The 18,790-nt window shown below is 38.8% G+C and overlaps 1 protein-coding gene across 1 annotated transcript in view; it reads left to right on the plus strand.

Moving 5' to 3' along the window:
• Positions 1–18,790, plus strand: part of TRPM6 (transient receptor potential cation channel, subfamily M, member 6) — a gene marked incomplete at its 3' end in the record, with an annotated part of 64,692 nt that overhangs the window by 41,143 nt on the left and 4,759 nt on the right. Inside the window, exons 24-34 of the mRNA XM_009069766.1 lie at positions 451–565; positions 2,234–2,433; positions 4,393–4,525; positions 5,889–7,021; positions 7,730–7,842; positions 8,680–8,806; positions 9,684–9,781; positions 10,627–10,737; positions 11,929–11,965; positions 14,915–14,965; positions 17,189–17,254. Of these exons, the coding sequence (XP_009068014.1) occupies positions 451–565; positions 2,234–2,433; positions 4,393–4,525; positions 5,889–7,021; positions 7,730–7,842; positions 8,680–8,806; positions 9,684–9,781; positions 10,627–10,737; positions 11,929–11,965; positions 14,915–14,965; positions 17,189–17,254 (2,184 nt within the window). The remainder of the gene's footprint in view (positions 1–450; positions 566–2,233; positions 2,434–4,392; positions 4,526–5,888; positions 7,022–7,729; positions 7,843–8,679; positions 8,807–9,683; positions 9,782–10,626; positions 10,738–11,928; positions 11,966–14,914; positions 14,966–17,188; positions 17,255–18,790) is intronic.

Raw genomic sequence — 18,790 nt, forward strand, 5'->3', positions numbered from 1 at the left:
GTTTGGACAGACAGAATGCTGAACATGAGCCAGCAGTGTGCTCAGGTGGCCAAGAAGGCCAATGGCATCCTGGCCTGGATCAGGAACAGCATGGTCAACAGGACCAGGGAGGTGATTCTGCCCCTGGACTTGGTGCTGGTGAGGCCACACCTTGAATACTTTGTGTAGTTCTGGGCACCTCAGTTCAGGAAGGATATTGAGGTGCTGGAGCAGGTCCAGAGAAGAGCAACGAGGCTGGTGAAGAGACTTGAGCGCAAGTCCTGTGAGGAGAGGCTAACCAGCCATAGGACAAGAGGGCAGATTGTTTATATAACCAAATTTAGTAATATATCTCTGTGAAATTAGCAAAGGCTGTTCTGTTTCTTGCAGGACAAACAGGAAGCACAGGCCATTGCTGTGCTCTGTTTTAATTTCCATGCTAACCGTGCTCTGTATGTTCTTCATTTTCAGTTTGTGAAAACAATGAAGACTGTCCTCCTGGCTCCTTCCTCACACCGTTTCTCCAAGCTGTCTACCTCTTTGTGCAATACATCATCATGGTCAACTTGCTTATTGCTTTCTTTAAGTAGGTACCATGGTATATTGCTGCAAAAGCAACTAATGTATGTTCTGTCACCATTTCTCAAAAACCTTTCACCAAAAATACCCCAGCAAGGGCATGTTGTTCGTCCATCTTCCATGAGGGTAAGGTAAATAAAAAAGAATGGTGGTAGCAAGACAGTGTGAAGAAAGGTATAGAGGGAAGACACCTAAACTGTTTTGACATTTGAAAAGAATCTGACTCAGTTAAAGCAGACAATTCCAGTTGGCAAAAAAGCAACATTAATCTAGTTCTGAAGTAGTTTTTCCTTTGTTCCTAAAAGTTGTATTTGTTATGCTGAGAGCCTATGTAATAATAGGGCAGCCCAAGCCTTAAACTGGTAGATCAGTGGCAAAACTGTTCTAGGGAAGAGATTAATGACTGTAGAAGTATGCTCTTCCTTTAGGAAAGAATTTGAAAATTCCCATTATTTGATGCAATCTTGTCCATTCTAGACTGAAATCTAACTATAGTGTTTTTAACAATCTGCCTTTTAATGTCTGCTGCCAGAGTAGGGAAGGTCTTTATAGTAATTCTTTAGTAACTCATAGTAATTCTATAGTAATTAATCAGTGTACAGTAGTTCTAACCATTCAAATTTTAACAGGGAACCCCTTATACTGGATCAAGTTCCATAAAATTTTAGTGAAGTAGTTAATTATTTTTTCCTAGAGTTGTTAATTATTTTTTCCTAGAGTTCTAGCATTTCTGGGGAAGAAAAAGTCAGCTGAAGTTCCAAATTAATAAATGTAGTGATTCATATTCAAGAAAATTGATCAAAATTCACTCTATTCCCACTTCCAGTTAGAAATCCCTTTGCTGAAATTGTGACAAGGAATCAATTTATTATTTTTTACTACACTACTGTGAAATTGTAATATGAGTTATTTCTGGAATTAAACCTTCAGCAGTAATGATATGCTAATTCTTCTGCCTAGTGATTTGATTTTTCCAGAAGTGGGACCAAAAATGGGTGTGAGTAATATATTTAATGATGCTCTCAGAAGCAAAGCTGATGTGTTTGTGATTATATGCTGGGTGTGTAATAGACCGTGCAACAGAAATTACGGTGCCAGAAACCAAAAAGTTGCTTTCCTGTGTTTGGGTCTATGATACTAGATACAGAAAATTATTCAGTGCAACAGCAGCCACATTTAATAATATCACAGCTCCAAAGCGTATTCTGCAGAAGAACGGCTCATGTAGCTGCAGCAACTATCTCATTTAGGGGGAGTGCAGAGAATCATTTTGTTAATAATCTTCCCTTAGCGTGATACCTACTTTGAAACCAGTCCAAAGAGGCGGGCAATGTTGAACTCTCAGCTAGGCTGTGTATTAAAGTTTAAATAATATTGCTGAGATTTCAAAGCCACTTAGGGGATATGTTTTGCCCAGTTTCCACTAATGCCAATGGGAATTGGATCTCCAAATCTGTTAGGTGGTTTTGAAGATCTCATTCTGAGTGCACTAGTTGCAGACACGTGATTTTGAATTGTTATTGAAGGTTTAAGCTGATTTACCTCACTGGAGGGATGGGACTTTTCTTCAGTGTCAGATTAGATTTGCAGTTAAGCATCTTGTGCTGTATTGAGAGTATTCCTCACAGGAGCATTTTACCCTCCTTTCCCCCTCCATCTATCTCTGTCTTCTCAGCAATGTTTATTTTGATTTGAAATCCATATCGAACAAGCTCTGGAAGTACAACCGGTACCGCTACATTATGACCTACCATGAGAAGCCATGGCTGCCTCCACCATTCATTCTCCTGAGCCACATTGGACTTCTGATAAATCGCATTTTCCACCATCAGCCCCAAAATGAGCTGGATCAAGAGGAAGGCGACGTTGGACTAAGTAAGCTGGGAACTGAAAGAAATACCTGATAAGGATTTGGGTTCCTCCAAAAAAAAAAGGAGGGGGGCAAAAATATATTCTCTGGGTAGGGGGTTGTTTTAATGTGAAAAACTAAATTTGACTGCCTGAGAATTCTTGTAGGAAAAAGTGACTAGGGGAATGCTTTCCTTTGTATTTGGTGTTTGCTGTGCATCAGTCAACGTACCTCACAACTCTGAGCTAAAATAGAGTGTCAGCAGCTATTCTGAAGGAATTAACAGCCTTATTTTAAAAGAAATTAAACAGTAATGGATGTACAAATTTCTGTATGTTTCTTATGAAAAGACCAAAAATTTTTTTTTAATTGCCTGGAGAAAGTAGCTGCAGAGGTCAAGGACAGAGGAGATCCAGTGATGGCAGATGCAGAGAGAGAGCATAGGGGCTTCCTACCTGCTCATTGCTTCCCTCCCTTAGTGCACTGGCTCATCACTGCACCTTAACCTCACCTTCTCTCTTTCCAACCTGGACTTTTCCATCCCAGGGCCCTTCTTGCCTCATTAAGGTTGTGCCAGTTCTCTGTCCCACTGTTGTTGGCTCTGCCAGGAGTAGCCTTAGCAGTTGTGGGGAAGGGTCCACAAGACATTGGAGTGGGAATGAATAATCAGTGGCGGGGCTTGGTGGTTGGGGTGAGCCAGGGAAGTGGGGAGGTGGAGAGGCTGGTGGGTGTAGCATTATCTAGAAAAACACTGGGGAACATTGGTGTGTAGTATTATACAGCCCCATCTTTTTTGATGCAACATACACCCTTGATGCCTAATAGCAGAGGAGAGCAGGCCCTGCCTGGGTTGTGCTTCACTTAGGATTTTCTCTGCTGAACATGAATTCCTGAAGATACCTGGCGTGCTCACAGGTAGTTACAGAGTTCAAAAATAGGTTTAACTAATCAATGCTGAAGTGCTTTACTGCTGCTTCCAGGCTCAGTTCCTCCATCATGACTGGATACATCAGCCTGTCTTTGAAATGCCACGCTTATTTTATATGAATGCGTAGCAAAGTCACTGTCATAGCATAGAGTAAGGAGCACTAGGCAAAAGGAAAACTGAAACCCTGCTTAGCACATCTTAAAGTCCTTTGATAGAAAAAGGCTAATATCTCACTTACACTTCTCTCAGAAGGACACTTTTTCCTGTTTTTTGTACCTCTGTGGCTCTTTTCTGTATACATTCCTTGGTAAGGTTCTTCTAATTTAATTTCGGTGTGGTTATAATTAACTGGTTTTAGCAATGAGGATCCAGTGCCACCTTGTGGAAAATCAGTTAATAGCCCAGGATCCAGAGACTAAAATCTTGGCGAGAACACAAATGGATTAGGGGGGGAAAGGGCTTGGAAGGTGATCAAGTCTCAGTAGGAGTGAAAGGGGAACCCCACAACACTACAGGGGTCTTTGCTGCTGAGCTGTGTGTTACGGCAGAGCACTACATGCTTGTAGCAAACACTGCCTTGTTGCTTGGTGCAGATACACCCTAGCAAGTACAGTGAGAACTCTGGTAAATAAAATAGGTGTTATAGGTGACTGGCCTTAAATGAATGCCTAGACCAAATTAGAGTAAAATTTTTGTGGGCCATACTTGTCTGCATCTAAGTCTTGTGAGTGATACATGTATGACAAAATAAAAGTTTGTGAGAAAATGCATCTTTGTGAGATGCCATTTGGTTACACACTTCGGAGGCTTTAAGGGGGGAGTGCACTGGAATTTTTGTCAGTCTGGTGTTGTTCCCTTTCTAAGGAAAGATAAAAGACACATTTTCATGTATTTGGCACATAAGCCTAAATTCATGGAGTTAGGCCTAATTAATTCTTGTCAAGGGATGGAGTGTAAACAAATTCTGATGGCTTTGTTTTTCCTTATCTTCATGAATGCTTATAAACAATTGCAATTATCGGCATGCTTCATACTGATTCCTACCTCTTTTGTTCAGAACTGTACCTGAGTGATGAGGAGCTAAAGAAACTGCATGACTTTGAGGAGCAGTGTGTGGAAAAATATTTTCATGAGAAGAATGAAAGTCTGAGTTCCAGTGACAGTGAAAGGATCCATCTGACTGCAGAAAGGTGTGTTTTGCTGCAGATTTGTGCTCTTTGTATTAATTTGTCATATAAAAAACGTTGATAAGCTAATGATTTTGAAACAGGTTATAGCCACTGTGAACATGCATAGGCCTTGCTAATTTGATCGAAATGCATGTGTATGGGACGCATGTCAGGCCTGTTGGAGGAGCCTTGCTGGCAAATTGCATCCTCAGATATGTGCATTGTGCAGGTGGTTAAAGGAGTACAGTAAGGTGTTACACAATTTCACTTTTGCAGACCAGGTAGCACCACTAAAACATGCCAGAGGAGAGTATACAAGATAGTTGTTTTTATTTAAAAGCTCAGCATTGTAGTAATGCTTTGAGAGGATTGCTTGTGACTGAGTATAACTGATGTTCACAGAAATAACCATAAAACCGTTGTAGCATTATTTGCAATATAGTGCCTTGGTTTGCAAAATTGCAGTACACAACTGTCAGCAAGGTTTCAGAACTATCAGTATTGGCCTAATTTAGAATTCTATTGAAATCACTGGCAAATCTGCCATTAAGTTTAATGGTAAGAGTTTAAAAAAGTGAACACGATGAAAAATCATACTGAATGCCAATACTGATCTCATCTAGTAAGTTTGCTTGCCTGGAGAAAGACACCCTTTTAATCTTTGCCTGTTCAAAATCTTATTTTCTGCATACTGAAACAAAACACAGAAGCAAAATAAGCATCCTCTGTTAAAGAAATTAAATAAATAACATTGTTCACTTAATTGAACAAGAGTCAGTTACTTCAGGATTATTTCATTTTCTGGGTAAATATAGATCTGGAAAGTAATTTTTTTCTGAATGCAAAAGTGAATCACATTTCACAGCATTGCATAACATTAATGCAAGAAATTAATTTAAATGATATAATTCCAGGCTAGGAAGTTAGACTTTTCACTGGGAATTTGAAGATGCTAAAAAACTTTGCTTTTTGAGCAGTTGAATTTTACCTGAAGATAACTGATAGCATAAGATGTATAGAATCTGCTTCTAAAAGCCAAATAGGTCATTGGGAAGACCCCTTTGCCAGCAGTCTCCAGTACTTGAGAAATACAAGATTAAAGAATGGCTGTAGGTTTGTGTGAGCCTTGTTCTTTTCATGCTTGCACAAGACATGGGGAAATGCAGGATGACTAGCTGACAAGTCTGTTTCCTCTCTGACTGTTGGCTGAGTTTTGTCAAATATACATGTCCATGGGAATTAAAACCACAATTTAAAACAAAAAACCCTCAGCCTGTTAGAAACATGGACTTTTTGAAATGTGTTAATGGCTTCCTTCATCATCTCACAAACATGTAAAGGTCTTTGTTTTGGTATTTTACTTATATTTTCTTTTTCCACCTAGAGTGGAGGAGATGTTTCTGCAGCTTAAAGAAGTGCATGAGAAGGTATTTTATATCAAAGAATCTTTAGTCTCCCTGGACAGCCAGCTAGGACATTTGCAAGACCTGTCTGCCTTGACAGTGGACATCCTGAAAGTGCTTTCAGCTGTAGACACCTTGCAGGTGGAAGAAGCCTTACTGGCTGACCCAAAACATCAAACCTGCAGGAAGTTGCCCCATAGCTGGAGCAATGCACTCTATTCCAAGACCTTGAGCAGCCTGGAGTGTTTGTATGACAAGAAATACCACTACTACAGCATGCCACCCTCCCTCTTTCGGAGCTTGGTAAGGAGCCAGTGTCCATCAGAGTGCAAAGACCATGAATTGCGGTCTGAGAGTAACAAAGTGGTAGAAGACAAGGTAGAAGTGGAAAGAGACACGCTCACTTCAGGAGTATCTTCTGAGAATAAGTCAACTCCTAGATATGGTCAGTTTTTGCTGGTGCCCCCTGACCATCAGGGAAGATCTTTTTCTGAGGATGTCACCTTAAATTTGTCTTTTTTGAGCACTCCTGCCAAGTACAAGGATGAGGCATTCAGAGATGACCTGCAAAATAGCATTGTGGTGCAGCAAAACTTGCCAAATATCAGCCTCATTGGAAAAGAGACAGAATGTTATCAGTGCAGCCAGAGAGACTTTGTTATTCATTTGCCATCAGAAAAGACTAATGCTGTAGGCACTGATCATTCTCTTAGTCTCCAGCATCCTCTGAATATTGAAGATAGTGTAGCATCCCTCTGCAATGACAGGGAAGAAATTGAAGGTGGTTATGTGAACTGGGGATTCTCTGAAGGTGATGAAAAAGGGGTGTTCATCTCAGATTTACAGAAAGCAGCCCTGGGCTTAAATTCCTCCTATGACAGAGATGGTAACTGCAAGAGCAATCCTCCCAGGCATGTCCAGTTAAGACAATCAAAGTCCTTCTCCTGCAACTCTGACTGGTCACATCACAGTGGCAGCATGTCTCAGAACAAGCTGAAACGAAGTACCTCTCTCTGGATCAGCCCGCTTTGGAGGGACTGGAGTTTCTGCAGAAGCAACAGCTTGCGGTCCCATAAGAAAGAGAGATCAGGGAAAACCTACAAGGCTATAGGTGGTAATTATAAAATATTCAACCTGTACCATATCTTTCACTGGAGAGTCCAAGGCATTATAAAAACGTTTCATTTGCATCCAGGAGGTATTAGGTGCAGTTGAGGGTAGTAGCAGAGTTCAGAGTTACTTCTTCACTTTCTTTCTGATGTGTTTGGCTCTTGGGATTTTCTGATGTGTGCCTGGTATCCAAGCTGCACCACACCCATGTGTCAGCCACTTGGTTCTCCCCATCTCATGGGATCTCTATGTCTGTGGTTACACAGGCAGGGTGACAGAAGGGTTGTGCTTGCTCCAGGTAAGTCTCTTGCCCTTAGGGTGGAGTGCAAGAGTTGCCGGGGCCAAAATACACACAAACCCCTGGAGACACATTAGCAGTATCATAGGTCAGATGTGTGCATGGAAAATGAAAAGATATACATTTTTGCAGTCAGTTTAAATGCCTCCTTGCCCAACAACAAGTTTGCTTACCAACAGCTAAAATACAGGAGATTCGAGCTCTGATTAGGACTAGTATGAGATGGTGAGTAACATTGATAAATACTTTGGGATGGTGCACATCTTTGCCCTGAACTGCATGAGTATTAGCTTCGGATGTCACAAGTCTTTCTCAGCTTGCTTTAGAGATCTGCCAATTCTCAGTCTAATCACATCTTCCCTTAATAAACAATAGCTCTGTAGCTTAAAGCTGTTTTTTGACTCTTTCCTGCAGAGTCTTTACGATCCAGTGAGCTACACCACAGTGAGGCAACAAAAGCAAAACAACAAAACAGAGACAAAAAGTCTGGGCGAGGAAAGAGGAATCAAAACCCCCTTCCAGTGCCGGTATGGGCAGATGCAAGAGAATGATATCTCAGAGCAGTTCTGCAGTGTGGTTTATTTGAAAATGTATACATTTAAATGCTGCACACAAATTGGGGCATTTCTTTTATATGTTTATCTTTGGTTCAATTTCCCTTTTGTTTGCTTGTGTGGGATTTCAGTTTTGAACTTGTTGATGCCCAGAGGCTTTGCTAAATTGTATACTAGGGGTGATGCTGATTTTACACAAGAATAAGAGTGTTTGCACTTAAGTTGGCCAGAAAACTTGGGGAGGCTTCATGCAATCTAGGATGGACTGAAGGAGTAGCCATATCCAGGCAATGTACAGCTGTGAACAAGGAAGCTAGGCGTCATAATGTTGTCTCCTGCCTGCAAGAGTCTCACAGTCTTTTCTTCACATCCATCAAACTTAGCACATTAAAGGAAGCATATTGATTGTGTCATATTTGTAACTGTATCTGTGTGTTCACATATAAAAATGTATTTAGAGAACTCTAAAATTCCTTGGGTCATTGTCATCTAGAAGGAATTACCACTGGTGAGATGAACGCTGAATATTAATGGATTTGCATAAGATGCTCAGGTCATCAAAGGATCTTAGACTTGAACTTTGTCAAGTTCTTTCATTACCAGAATTTACTAGACTAAAGCAACGTGTCTTCTGCAACTTGCAACAAAATTGCAAAAAATTTATTTCTCTGTTGGGAGTGTGGGAATGTGTTCAGTCACTGCCATTTCAGTTATGCTCTCAAAGGCCACAACAAAGGCTGTTAGAGGAACTGTGGAAATGCTAGTCATGCTGTATATAAATTGAATATTGTTTTATCTGTGTCTTGCCAGGTGATTAGAGTGGATGGTTGTTCCCAGAACACTCAAGTGAGCTCAGAGCCCGCAGAGATCAATGTCTGGGCTGAGCAAGAGAAATACAGCAAGAATTGTCTCACTGTGTCTAATTTCAGTCAGCTAAGTATGTGACATTTTGCAAACAGGGAATTTCAGAACACATTTAAAAAGAATCAGTAAATAAAAATTCACAAATTCAGAGTGTCGTTCACCATCTTCACCTCATGGCATAGTTTTCACAAAACTAGACTTAGGTTGTAGGCCTACATGACTTGTTTATTTGCTGCATCACTGAAGAGGCAAAAGGGTCATAGGTTGGATAGAAGGTCAGTTGAATCTTTCTGGGATCACTGTGTATCTTGCATGGGAGATAGTACAGTGCTAATCTTCAGGAATAAGTAGGAAGCAAGGTGAATGTCTTTCTCTCCTCTCCTGCTATGTGGTGTCCTGGCTAATTGCAAAAATAAACTCATGATTTAATTGGGACATTTACACTCACAGGCAGTGCTGCAATACTGTATTTTCTGGCAGATCCTCTGCCTGCATTATTCATTTCCCATCGCTCAGAAACACGTCTTCCAAAGAGAACAAATAAATTCTGTATTGTCTCTGTTGGAATGAAAAGGAGTGACATTCTTACTTTTCTTTAAGTAATTCTCCATCTCTTTCATTCTCAGAAGACCTTTGCATAGTTCATTATCTTTCAGCTTTGCTGTGATGTGGGTCACTGGTTTCATCCTGCGAGCTGCTGAGAGAAGTGGGGAATACTGTGACTCAGTACAGTCTGAGGACAGCTGCATTTCTCAAAAATCTGCTGACAAAGAGTGGAAATAGTCTGTTTAAATTAAATTCTGTTAGTGTTTTTATAGCCCATTATGTGTTTACGGGGAGTATATGGTATATAGGTGTTTATTTTATAGCACTGAATAGGTATTTAGCTTACAGAAACAGAGCTGTTCATTTACACTGTAGAAATAACTGACACCTGCTCTCTTGGCTAGGTTTGGAACGTTTCAGATACATGCACCAGAAAAAGAAAAATCAAGACATTGGTAGACATACCATATCATTCTGTGATTACCTGAGGCATTCTCAAGAGGTAAGACCTAAGATTACGCATCCTAGTCCATAATTTTGTCTGGGATGAGTTCATTGTAGCTCTACTGTCATCCCTGGGCTTGCCACTATAGATTTTTTTGTCATGAAATACCTCTTTGAGAGATGAAGAACTTTGTTGTCTGCTGACGCAGTGTATGTGTGCAGGTAAATGAGTAATTTAACAGCTGTTAACACTCTATTAAGATTATTGAACTAGGACATTAAATTATCTGTCTATACCTCTGTCATGCAGAGCTAGTTATTTCTTGCAAACAATAGTTAAATATTAATAATAATTGCCAAGTGTAGATTTCTTAACTAACGGTGCTTATAAGCACCATATCTTATTATTTACCAGAATTAATTTGAAGTTCCATAATCTAAAGGTCCTCTGCCTATGTAAACAAACATAGGTGTATTGACTTTGATATAACTAGACCAATTTATATTTCCTGAAGACTCAGGCTGGAATCTGTATCATGGAAACTACTGTCTGTTTTAAAATAGTGTAAGTAATAGAAGAAAATGTATCATTCACTAAATTTTGTAGGGTTATCTCAGAGGTATGAAAGGAAATTAACAAAGCATAAGTTAAGAAAAGGAGCTGTGAAAAAGTCCTTTCCTCTTCCTTTTCAACAGCTGTCAAGTGCCCTTCCTTACCTGTTTTGTGTATAGCACTCTTGATTATTAAAATCATGATCTTTATTTCACTGTTTTTTTTGGATGAAAAATCAACCAGATAATTTCAGATATGCTGCTCTAAGTCCTGTAGTATTTGAATCCCAAATACCAGGGAAAAGAACTTGAATGTAAATTTTTAAAATAGTATGTTTTTTGCACGAAAAGGTGAAGAGAAAGAGAGAAATAGAAATTTTGTATTCTGTAAAACCTGGCCTTGGAGTCTACATCAATAAGTCTTTGAAATGTGAAACACAGGATCAGACAAGTGAAATGAAGGTAAAGTCAGGAAAACTGTGTGAGGAATCAAGCAATCTGGTGCTTCAAAATTCATTTTAAGATACTCTTGGATAAAAATGGAGGGTGGGATTTTGAAAAATTCTCAAAACAATTCCACTGATTAATAGGAGGATTGGAGTTAGGCTGAAACTAGTCACTTCCAGAATACTGACTTCAGATTACTTGTTCTTTCAAGATATAATCCCCAATACCTACTGCATTGTTATGCCTCTTCTTAAGTCCTCTCTGGGCTATGATGAGATGTAACAAAATTGCTGCATCCAACAGTTCCACTTGAAGTATGATATATTTTAAGGAAATGTATTTTTCCTAAAGTGTTGCATCTCAGATTTATCCATTGAATACTAGTGGTTCAGAAATCCCTTCTGATGGGTACCAAGGAGCAAAGCAGGGGTGTGTGTAGTAAGGTTTTGTTAAAGGTTTTTACATCTGCAAAGCAAGCTACAAGGTCAAAATCTGACTGAAAGAAAAAAAAAGTGAGTTAAGTTTCATATAATATTAGAAGCTGAATTTCAGTTTATGTATCTTATCTATATGTAACTTGCTTGTCCTTGAAATTTTTTGGCAGGGCCTATTTCTTTTGAGGATTGAAATCTGCCTGACTACTATTCAGAAGAATAATTCTGTTTTTGACTAGTACATTAGGAGAACATGGCAAGACCAATTTTTCCTAATATGGCTAGAAGTTGAAAAGACTATTTGAATGTTTCTTTAAATATAAGACCTGGAAAATATGTGATCTGTATATCACTGGAAAGCTGCTCAGTGTGTTACCTTCTTCTGTTATAGGGGTTTAGAGTACATTTTCTTTTCAACAGGTGTAAAACCTGTCCCTAAATTGAAATTTTCCAAGACAAAGAAAGTTCTCTAATACTGTCCATATTAGAAGACCTTTAGCAAGGTATGTGAATGTAGTGAAAGATAAGTGGGAACCTGAGTATTTCATTCAATTGTATGAAGACAGCATGGAAAAACTGCAATGTGAGCAAATTAGTTCCCCTTCACTGTGGGTACAGAAGTGCTGTGATTCAGCTGCCTGTCAGTGTCATTATTCATGTCAACAATAAGCAGATCAGTAAGTGTTTTCAAGATTGTACCCTTTTGAGCTGTGCAGTATGTATATGATAATAATGTGCATATTTCACCAGCAAAAGTATCTCTCTTCTTTAGGATTTCAGTAATAGCATATTTGGAACCACCAAGAAAAGTAAGCCGAACAGGAGCTCCAGGTATATATGATTAATATATTAAGATACTCATCACATGTTTGCAGAAAGAGACTTCTAAACTGTCTGCAGGTTTTCACTTCAGATTTTTTATATACTTGGGACAAGAAATTTAGGTGAAATGAGGAGTTAAGGCAATTCTGATTGTCTAAGTTTCTTTAAGGGAAGCCTTATTGATGGAGATAAAGGAGATCCATTTTAATGAAGTGTATGATTTTAGGTGGAACTGGCACTCCTTTTTATTCTAACAATAATCAGACTTTCTGCTTCAGTCACTAAGGTGATGATTGGACTTGATGATCTTAAAGGTCTTTCCCAACCTTAATGATTCTAGAATTCTGTGGTTCTATGACCATAGCATCTTTAACTTGCCATTTTTCCAGTCTAGTGAGCACGAAAAGTTGAATTTGCTTTTACTGTGCAAATTGCTCATTTTGTTTTTTAATAATTAAAATGTTAGCAGCTCCTGAAAGCTTCTCTCATTGTCTGATTAATCCTTTTTTTTCTGTGTTGCACATATACAAAATACTTAGCTTAGGTTTCTTCATGAAGTTTCAACAGTTATTGAGCTTTGATTGTATTTAGTGAAAGTATACTGTTTTTACAAGTTTTTTATTGTGGGATTTTGATTTTTTCCCTGGACTGATTAATCATTATCTTAATATTGGGGACATTTTTTTGCCACATGAAATGCTGTCTCTATGTTCCTTTTCCTGTAATTTCTTATTCTCATCAATTTCTTGTAGGTCTCTCTTATTTTGTAGCACTATGGATGTAACAAAGAACATACTAGGAAGCTGTCCCATCCCAGTTGCTGTGTTTTTATGGCTTTTACCAATGTGTGTGGGTTTTTTGGTTTTGGGCTTTTTTTTCCCCTTTGTTTATTTTGTTTTGTCACTTTGGTGGGTTTTTTATATGTTTTGTTTGTTTGCTTACACCTTGTCATTTATAGGCAGGAGGTAAACTACATACTTACCAGCAGGACATACAGGCTGTTGAGTGGCCTGATTCTGTCACTTGGTCTGTTGTCTTCTATGGGATATTTCTGGTCTTTGAGGTGAATCATATCGGCTGTGTTCTGAAACAAAGACTTCTTTAATGCTAGTGGTGATATCTTTCTGTAACCAGACTCGTTAATCCAGAGAACTATCAATTAAAAAAGTATTTTTAAAAAGCAAAGGTAATGGCATAGGTAGCTGTTAATATGTATCAGCATTGATTTAAAAATTAACAATTGCGTGTGTGATTGAAGGGTCTGTAACTGATATAGTTATTGCAGTATAAACAATATGAACAGCGGTACAGAATCAAGAGCAGCTCAACATAAAGGGAAAGAAACATGCAGAAAAATGTGTCAGTTCTTCAGTACCTGAAGATTGTTTACTGATTGTTGCATTGAACATATGTGTTCCATGTGTAATAATGTTAGCTTCATGATAGAAATTTTGGACTAAAATATCAAATATTTGCTTTTGAACAGGTTTAGAACCTCAGAGGAAATTGACAGTAAGTGTTTCGTTACTTGTCAGTCATTTGAAATCCCATCTACAAATCTCACTCTGACAATTTTGAAGTACAAAATCCAAAAGGTGGTTAATTTACTGTAGTTGAGGGTTATAGGAAATTGTGCAGATGTTTTTTCATGTGTTAGTTACTAACTTGTACTTTAAAGCGAAGGATGTTTTTTTGAGGACATGTTTTTCTCATAATAACTGGATAAGAGAATTTTAAATTGTTGCATTCTAGTCTATCTGACATAACTTGCAACTAAGAGGCTGAGCAGCTGGGCATGTGATTCCTTTTGAGGCTAGCTGTGATGCAGAAATGAGTTGCTCTTAGTCTTAACACCACTTCAAGTGCTGCTTTTTCTATGTTCATCTGTGCACAAAACACTGCAGTGTCAAAGCACAGTGCTGCAAGCAAAGTGAGTTGTGGGGCTGCTCTCTAGACCACACCATTGCTTTGATTAAAATCCAGTTTTTCCATCCTCAAAAGGAAGAACTTAAGCACCTTTTCATGTTTTGTTCTTTTACAATATATGAAATGCAACAAACCTAATTGGGTCCAGCCAGAAAGAAAGCACAAGGAAATTTGAATCACCAAAGGCGCTCAATAAAAACGCTGGTCCTTCCCCAATATCCACGGATGTTTTTATATAAGAAGTCTTTCACTAGATAAGGGAGTATAAACAAATAGAATACACCAAGAAGAAAAGTGTTAAATTCAAAAATTTTTATGAACACTGTTTTTATTATCTCATTCTTTTCAGAATTAATAGTAGTATCGTATATATATTCTGCAGTCTGGTATTTTGAAGTACTGTTTTCCAGCAAAACAAAATTATTTCATCTAATTAATATAAATATGCTCATTAAAGTGAGTGTATTAAAAAGACTTTTTATGAAACAAAGACTTTTTTGACAAAATTTGATCTGGCCATGCCTGCTAAATATGTAGCCACAGAAATTGTTTGTCTGCTTATATTTTGACAGCATTTTAGATTCTGTGGGTAAATGGGACAGTATTGCTGCAACTTTGGTGCAATAGTATAGTTTTAATGGAACGCTTAATGACTGAGGAAAAATCAAGCCTTTGGGAGGCTGTGAAGCATGATGTACAGCAAAAGCCTTTTGATATCCCAGAGGTATAATTGGCTTAGCAGGTCCTTCAGGCTGATATCACAAATTTCCCACCATTTCCCTGAATAGATAAGTCATCTGCCTATATTACATTGATGACTGAAATCTACCTATATACAGTACATTATAATGTAGTTAAAGACCTTAGTAATTCTCCTCTTTAGAATGCTGAAACACTAACTCTGATTAATCTGTTTCATGATAAACTCTGGAATGTAAAGAATTAGAAAAAACCATGTATTTGTGCCTGCTATAATAATGAATGCAACGATCCTTTAAACATTATTTCAGATATCTTTGCCTGCTTGAAAACATCTCAAGATTTGCATCATCACTACTCAGGTAAGCAGGAGGCACCAGAATGATAGTTGAGTAATTTAAGAAATTAAAAGAAACATTAATTCTGCCCTTGTCATTCTCTGTGATTTTCATTTTGAAGAGTTGCACAATTGCCACTGCTTATAAGGTACCATGTTAATTCATGCCTAACACTCCAGTGAGCAAATTTTCTGGCTGATAATTGCTCCATTTTGGGTATTTCTGGTAAATACAGGGCAGAATGTAGATAATCACTTTCGAAATGTAGGTGGAAACAATGAATACAGCTCCAGTTCCCGAAGGGGCAGAAGAGGCACTCATTTGTTTATAGCTGTCACTTCCCCTCACACCTCCCACACCTTCCTTTGTACTTTCTTGAATTGGTTTCTTCAATTAATTGGTCCTATACTACTTAATCTGTGTTTGTACACCTATGAACTCCTGAAAATCTGGCAGGGAATAAAACATTTGGATGCTAATTGCCGGCAGTCATGTTTATTCTTGAGCTGAGTGTGCACAGATTTTCCCACAAGTGTTGTATTTCGGTTTTTCCTGAAGGGGAATGGAGCAGAGATTGCCAGTAGATGTCTCTATTGCCCAAAGGACTTGGCCTCCTTTATAAGCAAGATTGGGGTAAACCAGAAGTATTAGCAGGCTTCTGATTCAAAATCTTTGTGGTTTTCATTGGGAATAACAACTCCTGGTTTGTATTTTAGTGCACAGGAGTAATTTCTCTGACATTCTGACATTGTTGCAGTGATTAATTTGTCTTTCATCAGGCATGCTATTTGAGATGAGGGACTTTTTAGCACGATGGAAGTAGTTTCCATTATGAATTGACAAGTGTCTTGAGAGGTTTCCAGTGTAGTTTTTTTTCCTCAGGAAGATTAGGATAGAATTTAGCCAACTAGACCCACAAAAATCCTGCACTATATAGTGCTTATACTTTATTTTTGCTATCATGTTGAGCAAGCAATATAATTCTGCCTCTCGGCACACCCAAAAGAATAGAGTCCCAAGTTCAGCAGCTGGTGCAAGTCCATGTCACATTGCTTCTCAAGGTTATAGAATGACTGCTGACAGTGTCTGAGAGATGACACAGGTTTGGCAGCTCCTGTGTTCACATCCTTGTCCCTGGTATGCACTAATTTTGTCATCGGAGCGTGTTCCTAGTGAGGCATCAAAGGAAGATCCTGATTATGTACATGCTTCAAAACTATTCAGGCATCTGACATATGTAAACAAGCCTTGAAGTGGAGTCTGAAGTGCAGATCTCAAATGAAGACCCTGATTCACGCGTTGACATATCATGAGTCCCCTTTGCTCTACCTTTCTGGACTAAATACTCTCTAATTAATTTCTACTCGGAGAAGTAATCTTAAAAGAAAGCTAGACAGTGTCCAGGATCTTTAAGAATCTGCCACCATGGCTTTTCAATTACTCTGCAGAGAAACACAGCTCTGCTGTGGTTCACTCTCTACTTTGGATGCTAGGTGTGTCTTCAGTCATTGAATAGGGAAACTAGACAGTTAGAACTGCAGTGTCCAAGTTGCCTTCTAGTTCTAGTCTTATCGTCTTTGTGTTTTACTTCACACCTCTGTTCCCCTTTCTGATAATTCAGTCATTGTGAGGATAAATCCATAAATATTTAGTTGACTCGCTGAAGTCTTGAAGATGTTTGCCTGAAAAATAAGCTGCCAGTTTAGAGAAATATAATAATGCTACATTGATGTTGATAGGCAAGGAGCCCAGATGAAGAAGCAGTGCTCTGTGCAGGGGAAAGTTGGACTTTCTTGTAATGGGTTGCTAAACCTCCAGGTGCTTCTGAGCCTGAAGAAACAGGCAGTGAGGGCAATTAGGGTCAGTGCATCCTATTGGCACAGTGTGAATATCTCTGCATTGGAGTTGGCAGGAGGAGGAATCAGCAGCAGCCCTTGGTGTGGAAGGAGGAGGATGATGAGCTAGCAGAAGAAGTCCTTCTAGGCAGGGTGCAAGGGGTTTTCCCAGAGAGCCTATTTCTTTGGAAGGAATAAATCCATGAATGGGTTAAAGAGCAGCTGCTGATGCATGTGAAATACCATGGATATGCAAAGGGAAGTTGCTGGCTGAGTAGAATGAATGGTGATCAGATCTGACACAGGATCACACTGCTGCCATCTTGGCTTTGTACACTATAATGCCAAATGTTTCTGAAACTCGTTCAACTTGTTTATTCAGTGTAGCAGTGAAATCTATGTTTTTTTACAGCTGTTGAAAGAAACAACTTAATGAGACTTGCTCAGACCATACCATTTACACCAGTCCAGCTCTTTGGTAAGTACTGAATTCCTGGTTATGTTTTTTGCTTTATAAATAGTTAGTGCATTATCTTTTTAAAGACTGTATTTGAGAAATTTCCTTGGATTAATTTCAGAAATTCTTCTTCTCTGAAAGAGATGAAATGGGACAGAATTGTGGTCATGCAGTAATTTAGGGACTTCTGGAGGTCATCTTGTCTCTCTGTGGTCAATTCAGATCAGGTTGCTGAGGCCCTCTCCAGTTGCATTTTGAATATGTCTATAAATTGAGATTCCTCACTTTTGTTGGGCAGCCTCTTCCAGTGTTTGACCAACTTCATTGTGAATCTAGTATTTTTCCCAATATTTGTTGGTGTTTCCCTTGCTGTAGCTTGTATCTGTTGGCATTCAGGTAACTGCTGTCAACCTCAGAGATGAGTCTAATTTTCTGTATATCTATCGTTAGGAAATCGGAAGACAGCAAAAAGTTTTCCCTTAACCTTGATAATTTCATTCTCTCTGTTTCTCTTTCACACACACAGACACACACGTAGATATACGTATAGGATATACCATCAAGAAACCAGATATTGATTCAAAGGACTTGTAGTGTATTGATGAAAAAGAACTGTGCTGTAACTGAAGAGTGGTAGAGAATAATCTCTAAATTGTTGGGAAGTGTTCTGAAATTAGTGTGCAGTATTAGCTTATAGCAGCAGAAGCTCTGCCTCTAGACACTTGAGATCTAGGTGCTGCCTTCCCAATGGGTAGAATCTTTTGTCTCACAGCAACTCATTGCTGCTACTTGCAGTGTCATTGGTTTTCTTGTGACCCGATTGCTGCAGCTAACTAGTATAGCTATGAGCACATTAAACATTCTAATCTTTGAAGCTCGCAGGAGATACCTTTCTAGGTATTAAACTGACAAAATATAATAAAATGAAGATTTAATGTAATATTTAAAAATGTGTCTAGTTATACTATCTTTAATCAAGTGTCTGTCTTTTATGTAAGACAATGACAATTGCTTTACCTTAATCACCAATTTGACTCGAGAGTAGGCAGGAAATCTACTAGTCTGAATCCAGTTTGTTGTTGCTTATGCCATTCTTTGCCATTTTGCAGATGTAGTTACCTCATCACACTTGCAAGTGAAAACCTGGTTCTTATGAATTAAGATTACAAATAATGTGAGTTGCAAGAAGGAAAGTGTGCTGGTTTGAGCTGGAGTAGAGTTAACTTTCTTCACAGTGGCTAGTATTGGGGCTATGTTTAGGATTTGTGCTGAACACAGGGTTGATAGCACAGAGATGTTTTTGTTACTGCTGAGCAGAGGTCACACAGAGCCAAGGCCTTTACTGCATTCCGTACCGCCATGCTGGCAAGGAAGTTGGGGGTGCATGGGAGACTGGGAGGAGACACAGCTGGGACAGGTGACCCAAACTAACCAAAGGAATATTCCATACCATATGACATCATGCTCAGTATATAAGGTGGGAGGAAGAAGGAGGAAGGGGAGACATCTGGAGTGATGGCATTTGTCTTCCCAAGGAACCATCACGCATGATGGACC

The sequence above is a fragment of the Acanthisitta chloris genome, unplaced genomic scaffold, assembly GCF_000695815.1.
Source record: "Acanthisitta chloris isolate BGI_N310 unplaced genomic scaffold, ASM69581v1 scaffold25462, whole genome shotgun sequence".
In the NCBI taxonomy this organism is placed as follows: domain Eukaryota; kingdom Metazoa; phylum Chordata; class Aves; order Passeriformes; family Acanthisittidae; genus Acanthisitta; species Acanthisitta chloris.